This window comes from Pieris napi, chromosome 8 (genome assembly GCF_905475465.1).
Source record: "Pieris napi chromosome 8, ilPieNapi1.2, whole genome shotgun sequence".
Lineage (NCBI taxonomy): Eukaryota > Metazoa > Arthropoda > Insecta > Lepidoptera > Pieridae > Pieris > Pieris napi.
This window is the reverse complement of record NC_062241.1, coordinates 6,937,113-6,952,862: the sequence shown is the minus strand read 5'-3', so window position 1 is coordinate 6,952,862 and position 15,750 is coordinate 6,937,113. Positions and strand designations below refer to the sequence as shown.

At 32.1% G+C, this 15,750-nt stretch overlaps 1 protein-coding gene across 7 annotated transcripts; it reads right to left on the bottom strand.

Moving 5' to 3' along the window:
• Nucleotides 1-57: 57 nt before the first annotated feature.
• LOC125051600 (zinc finger MYM-type protein 4) lies at nucleotides 58-15,562 on the bottom strand. 7 transcript variants are annotated; one of them, XM_047652030.1, is made up of 19 exons: nucleotides 15,303-15,562; nucleotides 13,964-14,816; nucleotides 13,462-13,658; nucleotides 12,821-12,980; nucleotides 12,512-12,643; nucleotides 12,253-12,387; nucleotides 10,880-12,118; nucleotides 9,747-10,023; nucleotides 8,456-8,564; nucleotides 7,899-7,998; nucleotides 6,667-7,311; nucleotides 6,095-6,259; nucleotides 3,829-4,049; nucleotides 2,868-3,078; nucleotides 2,372-2,497; nucleotides 2,024-2,145; nucleotides 1,445-1,683; nucleotides 1,047-1,222; nucleotides 58-672 (listed from the first exon to the last, which is right to left on the bottom strand). In XM_047652030.1, the coding sequence occupies exons 2-18, from the start codon at nucleotides 14,766-14,768 to the stop codon at nucleotides 1,048-1,050; spliced, it is 5,058 nt and encodes a 1,685-aa protein (XP_047507986.1). In that variant the 5' UTR covers nucleotides 14,769-14,816; nucleotides 15,303-15,562; the 3' UTR covers nucleotides 58-672; nucleotide 1,047. The 7 variants fall into 7 exon arrangements, with proteins under 7 accessions (XP_047507986.1, XP_047507992.1, XP_047507993.1 ...); XM_047652036.1 differs by having other exon boundaries at nucleotides 6,095-6,256; XM_047652037.1 differs by having other exon boundaries at nucleotides 12,512-12,634.
• Nucleotides 15,563-15,750: the final 188 nt, after the last annotated feature.

Here is a 15,750-nt window from a genome sequence, read left to right as displayed (position 1 = left end):
AAACTTAAAACATAACTTTCTCATGCCAAAATATAGGTATATAAAAATAAAACACTGTTTTACGAGAATCTGTATTCTTTTTACAAAGCACTAATGTAACTTACAGTAAATTATCATTATACTTAAAATTATTATAATATGAAATCTTGACTCTTTATCTAAAAATCTATTCAATAAAAAATCTGTCCCATTATATTTAATTGATTTTATTACAAGGTGTGCTATTTTTGCTATATATGGAATAATGTTACTTATAACAAACCTACAACTTACATTTTTGTAATATATATTACATACATGAAGAATTTTGGTAAACCAAATTATTTAGTTGGTATTATCGCTTAGCGTATTATCGTAACTGTATAGTCAAAATTGAATCAAACTTACCTCGATTATCAAATGATTTTCTTCAATAGTAATGAACCATATGATGTCATGAATAAAATGAAAGTCAAAATTTAGCCCGCATAGAATAATAACGCTTTAAAATTATCAAATAGCAACAATTTCTTTTAAATTAATCTGTCCGTTTTGCTGGCTGATATACAAAGTTAAAAAAATATACATTGTAATTTTCACAACAATATTCTGGCAACACAGTCAGTGAATCCGAAACGTAACATTGTACAAATCATCACGAATGTTCTCCTTCAAAACACTCGTAAGTGTAATCTGGAACAAGTAATAAACATTCTTAGTTATACTATTTATTCATATTAATTCCATTTATGTGAGTCCATCTGTAGACCTATTTATACATTTCTTTAAGTTTCTAGTTAGTACGTTAGTACACGGGTATCCTTTTTTTGTCAGTAAATAAAAAACACATACAAATCAAACCAAGCTTTTCATGGTAATTGCCAGTTTAACTTCTAGTAGATTTTTCTATTAAAATTACGACTGTTAAAAATATAGAAAGAACTTATTTTTGCCGGTTATAACTGCGAGAAATTTTGTTTGCTTTAATTATTATATTACTGTTTCCATTGCAGTAAAATAATTAAAAAAAAGAGTTATTTTAGAGTACTATTAGCTGATTAGAATACCTTAGCTGGTGAGCAACGCAATGTTGATCTCCTTGACCATTTTGACACGATGCAGCATCTTGGCAAGAGCGTGTCTGCTGAGGGGCTGCGTGGAGTACCACACGGGCGAGTCGGGCACGCACGATCTCTCCGGTTGTAAGTAGAACACGTCGTTGCGCGTGCGCACAGATTCGGGACTGAACGAGACATAAGGTATATGTTTTTTATTGTCCAGAATATTATATTACTAGACAACGTAACTTATGTAACAGAAAACTAAATTAGAACTAATAACACGGAATGTTTAATAAAGCCTTGTTTTTCGAATACATTTTGATGAATAAATATATTTAAAAAAAAACTTAAAATACGATCATTTTTGGCCAGATCTCGTATCTAATTGAAAAGCGATGTCTTACCATTTAGATATATAAAATTCGTAAAGTTTAACTGGACATCTGAGAGGATTTTCCTCATTTTCCTGTTGTTCGTAGACCTTTTTCTTCCGAGAATTCGCTTCGAGTGCAGATTGAGGTGGGTAAAATCGTAAAAGCACATTTCTTGCGCCTGGAATTTTAGCTTGACCCGGCTGATTAGGATTGCGTTTCCAATGCTTCATTATATGAGAAAAGGATAGTTGCATGTGCTCATCTACTGTCTGAAATGGGAAATTTAACAGTTGTTAAATATAAAAATGTCAATTAATTGTATTTGTTGCTTTAATAGATTTTAATCTTATATAAACAATAATTTATTTATACTAAAGATATAGCCAAAGATACAAATTTGTAGTTGTGTCGTAATTTTTTATTATTAACGTTTCTTAAGAGAAACTTTTATAGATTGCAAGTAAGTTTTTCCCTTATTTGCGATATTTTTGTATAATTCTTTTTATTGTTCGGCGTCAATCTACTTATATAAATAAGTTCCTAGGGAAACAACGCACATGTTGATATCAAAAAAAATGTCAGTTTTGGAATTTATTAAACTAATCTTACCACTAAATTAAAATGTTTAGTATTGAAAAACATAAGCGTTGAGAGTAAAACGTGCGGTGAATGTGCACCCAACTGTTTGCTCTCCCAGAGATGTTCCTCCTCTACTCGCGTTACTATGTACTCTGAAATATTTAAAGAAGTGGAATTAATAATAATTCAGTATAAATAAACGTTTATAGAGTGCTTTCTCTAAAACAGAACTTCATTTTGCATATTACGATGAGTAGCAACGCTTTAAGTAATTAAAAAAAAATTAAGGCAGAAATTGTCAATACATTTCTGAATTAAAAATTTTTTTTTACATTTTTGCATTGTTCAAGCTTTGATTGGACAAGTTAACATACTTACGTGAATCATTATATAAAACAGAAAACTTCCTCGCTACTTCGTCCAAACAATCGGTAAACTTTTCATAATATGGGTCCGTGAATATATTGTCTATCCTACCGTTTTCAAACAAATATTGTTGAATACCTGTAAATAAATTATATTATAAATTATACTCATAATAATATAATCAATATAATCATATTAGAAAATATAGCTATGTAAAGCTAAAGTTTTGTTTCTATAAAAGTAATACAAAGACTAAAGCCATAAGTTGACAATGAAAAGACATGATACTACGTGAAATTCAAACAATGTATTTAGACTAGATACTAGTAATACTAAATCAAATGCGAGCTATATATGTAGTAACGTAAGTGTTTGATGAAAATTCTTAGGGATTTTTGTAAAAAAATATAACATTTAACGAAAAAAAACACTAAAAAAAACAGCACAATAACGTTTCGTTTTACTTTCTCGGGGCATAATCGTGAACTCAAAATACAATATAACTCACCTAAAACCAAATAATATATAGTGTCAGGTGCGTACTCGCTGCCATTGGGTTTCCGGACTTCCTTGACGAACAGACATAACGAATAGTTAAGTTCATCTGCCGTCAGTTGAAGTATTTCAGACTTAAAAGGTTTTCTTCTAATAGAACTTTTCTCGATTTCAGCGTTCTTTGTCATCACCCATTGTTTCCACGCGTTCACGCCAAATGTATACTAAAAAATATACATTTTGTGTATAACCATGTGTGTGGAAACCATTCATCATATAAATTATTTATTTCGAAAGAAAATTAATTTGAGTTTGTCTAATTTTATAAGACAGAAAAGAAAAATTTATTAAACTAAGATTTTTCATACAAATACTTTACAGTTATGTTATAGTTAGTATAACTAAAATATGATACAAAAATTTGTTTACTAGTTTGTTTTTTCAGTTCACTGTTCTCAGGGATTGAAAAATATATGCTAAATAGTCTATTTATAAGGGGGCGTCCATAAATTACGTGAGGTGTTTTTTTAAATTTTCTGTACCTCCCTGTACAGAAATTAAAAAAAACACCTCACGTAATTTATGTAATCCTGTAATCCTCCTCTGTAATCTCACGACATCACAACGTAAACGCGTTGGATTGTTATTGTAAAAAGAAAAAAAAATTGCTTCGTGCTTTTATTTACGACTAAAACAAAATAAGTGAAATGTTGAGCGTTTAGATATGGAGTTAGCGGGAAGTTGCAGAGTTTTTTTTTCTATCAAAGTTTTTATTTTCAATCAGAAAAAAAATTGCGTGATATTTGCCGAGTGAACCCCCCCTCTCTCCAACGTAAGATTAAATGAGATTTGACTCGACCCCCTCCCCCCCTTAAACACCTCACGTAATTTATGGACGCCCCCTAAAAGGAAACCTGTAGTTACTATAATACTCCGAGCAAATAAATAAATACTTAATATTGTGTAAGATATACCTTAAGGCACATATTAGCGTCGGGCTTCTCCGCGGGTTCCCTCGGGGGCTCTGGTGCTGGTGGGGCGGGTTCCCTCCTCCGTTTGGAAGAACGCGAAGGCCGCGGAGGAGGGGCCGGCGGGGCTCGCTTGCGGGCCGGCTGCGACGCCCTAAGGGCTGCCACGGCTCGCTGCTGCTCCAACACCATCATGTGATGGTGGTGCATGCCTTCGCCTTCCAAGCCTGTGGGTTGCCGGATAATGTTTTCCAAGCCATCTTGATTGTGGCGGCTGATTTTTACGAAGAATGTGACATACGCCGTTATTTTAGAGTTATTAAGCGCAAAAGTGTGCGACCCATACTACGATGAATTCCAGATAAGATATTCCAACTTAATGCGCATCAGACCAAAATGTTGAGTACAAGTGTTTATTTGATTAATTTATGATACCTTTCACGGAAAGACATAGAATCGTGAGTTAGCGCTAATTATGACACTTGTATATCAAAAAGTAATATTTAGGTTCGTATTCACAACGTATTGTATGTATTAGTGAAACTTTGAACTATTTACACGTTATTGAAAAAATGGTTTAAAGTTTTTATCTATATTTTCTTATACATTCTAAACGGCTTTTATAACAGTTGTATGAATGTTGTAGTACAGATAAAAATGTATAATTATATTGACAAAGCAAAATACATACGAATTCTTATACCATTAGATCATAATTTTCACAAGCAATAATCCATATTAATTAATTAAGAGCCTGTACTGGCTCAATATAGCACTGGTTATAACAGATACTAAAAATGTCAGTAAAATACTTAACATCCATTGAAGCACGATCTCTATATTCATTTTACGAGTTGATAATAAAGAGCAATAAACTGAGTAAATATATAATTTCAAGGGTTTATTTATTTTTGCAAATTTTTATATATGTATAACATCTATATATATAAAAGAAAGTCGTGTTTGTTACAACACTTATAACTCGAGAACGGCTGGACCGATTGCCATGGTTTTTGATTTGTTGGATTTGTTTCCGTCCCGAATAGCAGAATAAGCAATAAAATATCGGATAAGTTATCGAATAACAATAAATTAATTAATTAATTTTACGAATGCAAAAACCATATGGTGCCATCTGTTGACAAAACTATGCATCAATTTACGTCGAATTCGTGTCAGTTCAAGAAATTCCGATCTTGAGGTGAATGAGGAGATGCATAACCATGCTTTGATCCTGATCAAAAGATGTTGGATATCAGAAAGTGCTTAACATGCAGTATCGCCATATTGACGCTAGAGAGAAGATGCCTTATGTGTAAAACTGCCATTATTCTTTCGCAATGGCAAGCAATAAAACATTTTTGTATTTGCAAAAAAGTTGTATTAATGTAATACTTAACATTAATGAAATCCTAAAATAAGTTAAATTAAAGTAACAACGATATTATAAGGTTGTAGGGCGGAACGAAGTTAGCCAGGTCAGCTAGTATTTTAATAAATTTAAGTTGTGTTTTACTTATTTATTTTGGAAAATTTTCATTTATAAAAATTTAATATCTTGATAAATTTAAATGCATAACAATTTTAAGTAGTGTTTTACTCATTTATTTTGGAAAATTTTCATTTATAAAAATTTAATATCTTAATATACTTAAATGCATAACAATTTTAAGTAGTGTTTTACTTATTTATTTTGGAAAATTTTCATTTATAAAAATTTAATATCTTGATAAATTTAAATGCATAACAATTTTAAGTAGTGTTTCACTTATTTATTTTGGAAAATTTTCATTTATAAAAATTTAATATCTTGATAAATTTAAATGCATAACAATTTTAAGTAGTGTTTCACTTATTTATTTTGGAAAATTTTCATTTATAAAAATGTAATATCTTGATAAATTTAAATGCATAACAATTTTAAGTAGTGTTTCACTTATTTATTTTGGAAAATTTTCATTTATAAAAATTTAATATCTTGATAAATTTAAATGCATAACAATTTTAAGTAGTGTTTCACTTATTTATTTTGGAAAATTTTCATTTATAAAAATTTAATATCTTGATAAATTTAAATGCATAACAATTTTCAGTAGTGTTTCACTTATTTATTTTGGAAAATTTTCATTTATAAAAATTTAATATCTTGATAAATTTAAATGCATAACAATTTTAAGTAGTGTTTTACTTATTTATTTTGGAAAATTTTCATTTATAAAAATGTAATATCTTGATAAATTTAAATGTATAACAATTTTGAAAAGTATTTTACCTGGCATGCCGGGATGTGAGCTCGGTGTGATAGTATTAGCTGTCATGGCGGACTCTAGATCAACGGGTTGTTCTTCATACTCCGTCGCCATTTTTAACGCCATTTGAAGCACGTCTTCACCGAACGCGTTGTTCCCATCGATACCAGCAACTGGACTAAAACCTTCTGAAAACAAATTAAATAGCTTTATGTTTTTTCTACATTCATGAAACATTCAACTTTTTAACTTAATTTTTGTTCTTGTAATCTCTACGAATAACTATAAATAATTTAATTACTTAAGTTAATATATATTTTTTTTTAAAGACAATTCACACCAATTGACCTAGTCCCATGCTAAGCTGGTGAAGCTTGTGTTATGGGTACTAGGCAACGGATATACATGCATATTATAGATAGACATATAAATACATATTTAAACACTCAAGACCTAAGCACAACTCCAAATGCTCATCACATCGATGTTCGTCTCAGCCGGGAATCGAACCCGGGACCCATGGATTCGCAGTCAGGGGTACTAACCACTAGACCAATGAGTCGTCAAACTCTAATTAATCTAGTAATTAACTCACCGTTCTCCTCATCTGTATCCGAATCACTCTGATCCTTTTTCTTATCACCAGCCACCATTTCCGCCATCATCAGTAATTCGGCCTCAAACGGATCAGTTGGCATTTTATCGTGAATCTTATTAATCTCTTTCATGATACCCTTAGCCGAATTCCTCGTCGTTGGTATAAATACCGGAGTGGGTATGGGTAGAGGAATGGGTACAGGGACAGGGAATGGTAAAGACCACATAACACATGGAACAGGGACGTATATCGGGACAGGGACTGGAATGAGTACTTTTCGTTCTAGACTAGAATCTGTTTGACATTCTTTAGTACAGGGATGAGGGCGGCAGGAAATACCCTTTGAAACCATCATAGGTTTTGCCATAGTACCTTTATTGGCTACTTCGTGGGGGGGCAACGTTTTGACAATTACATGATTGAATATTTTGGGGGGCGGTGGAGGGGGTGGAGTAGGAGGTTTGGGGGGCGGAGGTGGTGTTTTAGGAATGGCAGGCGGTTCCGGCTCTGGCGCCTGTATTTGTTGGAGACGTTTTGATTTCGCCCTTGTTGATGTGGGAACAAGTGGGGGGGTGGCCAAAGATTGTACGTTCGAAATTACGGGCATGCCCGATGTGGAACGGGTTTGGGCTTTCGTTTGCGCTGTAAGGTAAATATAAATTATTCGTATAACAAGAGGAACATACGTAAAAATTACTTTAAATTTATTAAAAATTAGTACCATAAAAAAATGGTGTAAATTTTAAGATCGTAGTAAATAAACAAATTGTGTCTGTCTTAGTGTAAAATTAACTCGAATATTTAAAAAAAATAACTTCCGTTTACTTACATTATGATATTCAAAATTAACAGTTTTATTTTTTATTTATTTACACTTCATTGCCATAATACACATAATTATACATATAGAAAAATACCACAAAGTAAGTAGGTTACATAAGTTATTAGGCAACGGGCGGCCTTATCGCTAACAAACGATTTCTTTCAGGCAACCCTAGTTATTAGACGCACCACCAATATATGACTATTAGTTATTAGACCACCAACTGTCCGTCTACTTCTGAACCAGTATAACTTAGGGTCCTTCAAAAAATGACCATACGGACCATTCCCAAATGGCCGGCTACGCACTCACGAGCCTACTAGCAGTGTGTCCATGGGTGTCACTTAAAATCAAGAGCCTCCTGCTCGTTTTAAAAATATATTATAGAATAAAGAGTAGAACATACCGGTAACTTTAGTTGAATAAGACCGCCTCGGTGTACCAGTGGGAACAGCTTGTGCATCACCATGTTCACTGATCATTGGTACAGCCTCCTTATATTGACCCTGTAATATTATTTTAATCTTCAATATACTATAATGAGAAAAATATATTTCTAACCTTGAAAACAATTATTAATTTAATGGCAATAATCCTAAATTAGACGTAATAATATTTTCTCGTCATTATCTATTTCTTAGGTGTGTAATTAATGTTCGATGTACTAAACATAGAATATTCAAGTTTACATAAGAATTAAGTATTTTTACTTAGGTTATTAAAGTAATTTTCGGAAACAAATATTCCCATCGTTTTAAATAATTTCCTGAGCTAGTAGTTCTATTATCGAGACAGATAGCCTTTTAAGTCTAGATTTGTCATAGAGACAGTCGATAAACTCAATATGTAACAATGTATATGGGTACACACAAACTGATTTTCACATTTGCTTCCCTGTTTTTTCTTAATAAGTTTAGTTGTTTTCCAACAAGAAATAATATCCAGGAATTGTAAGGAACTTACCTGGAAACTTATAACACATTGGTATGTACAGAAATTCCGAACAGTAGCATCGGACATTGTCAAGTGATACTGCGCTAGCGCGACACGTTTGCACATGTCACACTTTTTCCTGAAATAATTCTTTATTTAAAATTATATATTAAAAAACACTAAGATATTCATTTTTTACATTACCATCATTTAATTATCAATCATATGTATATGTAGCAGCCAACTAGCTTAATCAGCCGTTCAATTACCAGTCTAGCCTTTTAACTAAACTTCGCCGTTTAACTAGCGGCCTAAAAGATATTGAGCCGTTGCGTTTGTTACAACATTTAATAAACTGGCTGGCTAATGCTTAGGCCATACGATAGAGCCATTAATTGGCAGAAATAAAAAAAAAACATATGACATAAAAAATATGTGTTTTAAAATTAAATTGCTTGAGTCAAATTCAATTATTGTCATTACACTCTTCTATTGCACTTGTTGTTTTTCATGAAACTTTGTAAAACACCATCAAAGTTGTGGTTTATATATTGACACTGAAGAGTTTCGTCTCGAGTTTGAGAGTGGCAGAAAGTGGAATTAAATTTAAATTAACAGTCAACTGGCTAGGCAAGTAATGAACGTCACCGATCAACTGGCTGAACATCTTTCAGGCCGCTAGTTAAACGGCGCCGTTTAGTTAAAAGGCTAGGCTGTTAATTGAACGGCTACTTATGCTAGTTGGCTGCGACATATATACTACACTGGTAATTAACAAACTAGTCAGATACATTTCTGCGCAGGCGTGAAATAGCTCATTAAAGGAATATCTTAATATATATAAATTACGTGTCAAGTTGTTTGTCCGCTATGGACTCCTAAACTACCGAACCGATATCAATCAAATTTGCACACCGTGTGCAGTTTGATCTTATTTAAAAGATAGGATACCTAACATCTCAATTTATAACCGCAATATTATTTTATTGCAAATATATTTTTTATTATTTGATACAATTCTAACAGATGGCGCTGTGTTAAAAGTACTAACGTTTCACATAAGTTCTCCTACCGTTTTCCTTGAATAGTTTCCTACTATGTAATATCACAAAAACCTTAGCCACAGCAACGCTTGGACGGTCTGCTAGTATTATATATGTTTATACGCACGTGGGTCAGGTCGGTAATTGGACCCATGATTGCGCCGCGTTCGATTAACCTCTTATAGCAACAGAAGTGATCCAATTTCCCTTATTCTAAAGTAAATACTTTGACAACAATTTTTTCCATGCTTTTTGGATATATCAAAAATTAAACAAACCTCCTTGAAGACACCGCATTAACAGACACCTCATACAAATTCAAACAGCTGAGTGAGCACATCATAATTGTTTGGTTGTCGTGTGACCATTGGATCATGTCAAAATTATATTTCTTCACTTTACACCAATTGCATGGTACTATATGTCGGGAATTACTAATATATATGTTGATACAAGACTTCGAACAGAAAGGGATGGGTGTACTGTCATCGTATATTGTGAAATATTTCTTATTTACATTTCGCTCAAAGTACTTTTTACACCATCGGCACTGATCTGAAAATACATTTAATATTTATGTTTTTTGTCATTACCATATAAAAGAGGACTGATTTTGTTTGTAATGAATATACCCTAAACTACTGAACCAATTCAAAAGCTTTCATTACAAACAACATTATCAGCTAGTAACAGGTTACAGGAGCATTCATGAAAAATGTGCAGATTAAAAAAAAAATAATTCAAGTCATTATAGTCAATAAAGTTCAGTTTACATTTGAAAAATTAAATAAATAAATATTTATTATTATACATAAATTCTATTATTATTCGAATGTTCTTTTTAAATTATGTCCAATGCCGTAGCATCTTCCGTGGGCAACATCATTCTGTTAATTTTGAGTCACGGTGCGCGCGCATCGTAAAATTTCATCAATTTTTCATAACGCGCCTAAAGTATAACTTCAAAAAAATCCTTTTGATAGCTACCCTGATAAGTTAAAGACGATAACTCTAAATCAATGTCAAGAAAGGGTTCTAATTGGAAAATTATTTGCGTCTTATATAGTCAATTTATTGAAGCTATCTTATAATATAACCATTTTAATAAGATTAAGGGTCTGTTTCACAATGTATGATTAAAGTACCCAATAGCTATGCAACACATAAATTATTTGGAAGATAAATTGTGCTATTTGATATTCATCGGACTCATAACTTATGATGGACTTTATGTGACGAATAGCACTATCAGACAGTCGTGAAACGCAACAATAGTGTTTATCCTACCAATAAGTAATAAATACCTAATTTGGAACTTATGTGGAACTTATCCGTACATTGTGAAACAGACCCTAATTGTGTTTTATAGAAAAATACAATACAAAATTAGATAAAAAGAATAAGAAAATACCTGGTAAAAAATTGTTGACAAACTTGAAGGCTGCAAAACAGGGATCAGAGCACAATCTCTGACAGGCACTATTTGTATCTTCGACTTCTATTGTGGTCGCCTTTTCCAACGAACACACAGCACATTTAGCAAAAACCGGTTGAGGCGACACATTTTTACTCATCTGATCAAACTTTTCCATACAATGCTGACTGCAGAAATCCTTAAATTGCCCCTTATCTCCCACGGGAGCCAGAAAACCTTCGTGCCCCACCGATATGTCCCGCTGACAGTAGCAACATATCTTTAAACCTTTTTTAAACTCTTCCAAGCATCGTGAATTACAAAACTGACGTATATCATAACCAAACCTAACACAATACTTCCCTAGACTCGGGTGAGGAACCGAATTTTTACAATACGCACATTTCGAGCCAATTTTATTCTGATGTCGACCTAAACACACTTTATTACAGAAGTCCATCGTTTCCCAAGTCAACATTTTGTCGTTTAGTATTTTAAAACAATTCCTGCATATTCTGAGGAATGTTCTATCTCTCTCTTCTCTAGCGGTCTGTAAAGAAGCCGGAGTTTTGGCCTGTATCTTGTATGCCTCACCTAAATATTTGTCCGTTGCATTACTGATAACTTTTAACTTTAACAGGGGGGGGTTAGCGCGTGTGACTTGTGCCGTTTTATTAATGGAATATCGTCCGTTCTCAAGTTTGTTAAAGTTTTTCAAGCATTGTGACGAACACAAATACATCGCTTCCCCATACCGAGTCGCCGAAAACTCGCAAGTTCCAACATTTTGACAATTTATGCATTCGACATTCTCATTTTTTTTCTCATCCAACAATATTTTCTGTCTCTTAAATGAATATTTTTCTACTTCGTCGGCCATCATACTGTGCAGGCATGCCAAGGAGCAATAGTATGTATCATCCCCTTCATACTTGTAGTAGAAATAGCAAATTTTTTGTTCTTCACATTCTGAGCAAGTGTGTTCTTTAGGGACTATTTCATCTATGAGAAATTTGTCCTGCAATATGCATACGGTAGATTCGTTAAATGATTGTTGAAAAGATCGTACACAGGATTTCGAGCAGAAATATTGTTGTTTATCATCAACTATTGCTAGATAACTGCACATGTGCTGTTCATCACATACACTACAGGTGGTCTCCACCGGACAAGATACTTCTTGAACGGTCAGAGCTTGCCCATCTGGGCTGCCGTCTTGAACTTCATTTTCTTTTTCTGTAACAAATATATTTCAATGGTAATATAGCAGTTATAATAAGTATTTATTTTAATTAGAAATTTTCAAAACAAAAAATAAAGGTTAAATGTCTCGCTTATAGTGAATCAAACAATAATGTAAGAGTAAGTACCTGCATGATTTTCATTTCCATCAACTGTAGCTTCTGCTGTTTTTGTTGTATCGTTGTTTTGCGAGGTTTCTTCACATGTTTCAGGATGGCTTTCGGGACCACTTTCTTCTTTGGGTTGAGTGGCCATTGCTTCCGCTTAAAGATTAAAAATTAAATTAAGTACATGTTTACTACAATGTATATGTAATTAACAAGATTTTCTTAAATTAAATTAAATAATTCGGAAATAACACATAATTCTTTCTTTATTATAAATTACCTTCAGCCTGCCTACGCTTCTCTGCCAATGCCTTTTCTGCCTCCTGTTTGTCTGCTTCAGAGATTTCTCTCTCAGTGTCGGGCAGCAAGCACACCTCTTCATCCGCACCTGGTTCAGCATGATCTGAATCATCTAATATTTAAAAAGAAAAAGACAACCTTTATATACTGAGAAGCATTTAATCTAAAAACAAGTAAAAAATAATTAATGAACTAAGATTGACCATCTGCAATCAGCCTCTTGGCTTATATCAGATTTTATGACTTTGATTATAAGAGTTAATATAAAAATCTGCAAAATTAAACTCACCAGGTTGGTGATCATCTTCACCATCAACAGTCTCAATGTGATTATCAACATTGTGATCATCATCATCATCAATGTTTACAGATGCGTCAACAGTTTGTGTACTTGTTTCAGCTGGAGGGTCATTGGTGTCCTTTAACAAGGCATCAAAGGGATCTAGTGCCTGAAATTATAAACAATTAATAATTGGTCCTCCAGGGTAGCATTGACTTTAGCTTAGCTATATTTTGAATAACCCGATAACTATTGTAAAATTTTATTTGCCTCATATTTTTTTATTATTGAAAAAAGTTATTTCTTTACAATGTAAGATATATGTATAAGATAAAATAGGCAAAAAAAATTGTGTGTTCACTTGGACAGTGGACAGATGCAATCCTGTATTTTAATTTTTTTTACTAGATCAAATTAAGTTACTTATGTAACTTTCAAATGGAAACATTTTAATATCCTATTTTTAGTATTAAGTTAGAAAATAAAGGAAAAGGATACAAAAAAATATAAGTTGGTCTTTAAAATCAGTTCATCTATTTAATCTTAATTCCAGTTGAAATTGCTACAAGTCATCTGTGTTACTGTAGCAGAGCTATAAACCATAATTAACTACAACTCTAAACAAAGCCAGAAATAGTATAAAATTTTACCTCTGTATGGTCATCCTGTGAGTCATCTATGGAAACATTTGGTGCGGTTTCAAATTGTGGTTTCTGGACCTTATCTTGGCTGGTTTCAGACACTTCTGTTAGTGAATCTAGATTAGTCTCGTCTATATCTTGATTAGTATCTTCTGTACTTGGACCAGCAGACTCTAAATCTTTTTCTGATATTTCATTGACTATTTCTATAAAATTACCAAATATATTTATTAGATATATGATGCATACAGCAATCTATATAGATTTATATCTGTACATAGGTTGCCAAAACAATTGATATATAAACAATTTTTAACATCAATACCAATTTTATTGATTCTGTATATACTTTGTATAATATGATAAATGATTTCGAGCTTGAATCCAGCATATTTTTTATTTAAAATACAAGGGTAAAATATATGGAACAAATTTTATAGTGGTAAAATTATTTGTTACACACTAATTTAATTGGAATATCTTAAAGGAAATGATAATTATATTTGCTTACCTTTTAATTCATCTTTATCATTTTCTTCTACATTTTGTTCACTTTCAACTTTATTAATGTCACTTTCATCAGTAATTTTTGACTCTTCACTTACTTTCTTTTCAGGTTCTGAATCTTGATCTTGTATATTTTCACATATACTGGGGGAATTAACACCTTCAATTGGAATGGGTTCATCGCTAGGAATAGATTCTTCTTTAGGAATAGGGTCTTCACCTTTATCAACAATAACATTAGGTTCATCAGGTTTAGATTCACTATTACTGATCGGTTCAGAAATTTGGCCTTCACTAGCAATGGGGTCAGAACTTTGACTATCACCAGTACAAATTGGTTCAGAAATTTGACTATCATCACTTTTGATGCTTCCATCACATTTGTTAGCTACAACATTTTGAAAATCATCACTCTTGATGTGTTCATCACATATGTTAGCTACAGCATTTCTACAATCATCACTCTCAATGAGTTCGTCAAATTTGTTGGGAACAGGTCTTAAAATATCATCACTCTCAACAACTTTCTCATCTGTGTTCGGCACAGTACTCTGAATATCATCACTTTTGACAACTTCATTATGTTTATTGTGTACAGTACTTTGAATATCATTACTGTCATTTGATTCAATACTTTTGCTATAAGGTTCATCATTTTCTAGATCACTAACAGTATAAGTTTTATCATCACTTTTTTCAGGTCCTTTATCTGTTTCTTTTTTCAGGTCATCTACTTTTTGTGTTTCCTCTGTAGAAGCATCCTTCTCCACCTCAGAGGAACTTTCGGCAACTTCTTCCTTTTCATCCATTATACACCTATTATAGACATATATTACTCAATGCCACATCTCCTGCATCTGCAAAAAAAATAAAACATTTATTCCTGTACCGCACCCGCCGGGTTTGTAGGTTATGTTAAAATTGAAAAGAATATAATTATTGTTTAGGCTTACAAGATAATGCATTTTATTTGTATATATTAGATGTTTTGTTTTAGATGTAACAGGAAAACCTTCTAATACAAATGCATATATTTGTGATTGTTGTTGATTTTACGATACAAATCCCGCGCTTATTGGTCATATATAAAAATTTATATGTGAAATTTAACTATTTAATAACTAGAGATAAAAATGTTTTTTTGATAAGTTTATAATTTTAAACTTTATAAATTAAAATAAATAAACGAATTTTTAAGAGTTTTATGATTGAGTGCGGTGCTGTCATTGTTGGTATCATTCCATATTGTTAATCAAAGTGCAATACATTAACATTAAAATAATTAACCACAGGAGAGATATTATAATACCGTATGTGTTAATAATTATATCGGATTTACTTACGAATACACAATAATTTAAACAAATTACCAAGCACAACAAACTTCCACCATTTTGGATTCGAGTAGTACAAGCAATATTGCGGATATGAAAGGTGCTGTCAAATCATTTTTTTATTTAAGTAGAAGCTATTTAGTTTAATTTATTTTATTAGTTTGCGGTCACAACTTAAACTTGTCTATATTTACATTTAAGATATGTCAAATAAGAGAAATCAATATTTCTCAAAATAGTTTCATTTTGTGGAATCATCAATCAATTTTGCTCACTTATTGTTGGTAAAACTGGCGCTTGGCATTTCTAGAGACGACCCCTGAAGACACACGACTATCGATAAACATTTGACATAATACATTTTATATGTTTTATTATAGCTATTTTATTAAATACGATTACTGTCTGCAATTACATTTATTAAGATGAATTTTCTTAGAAAATTATATTTAGGATG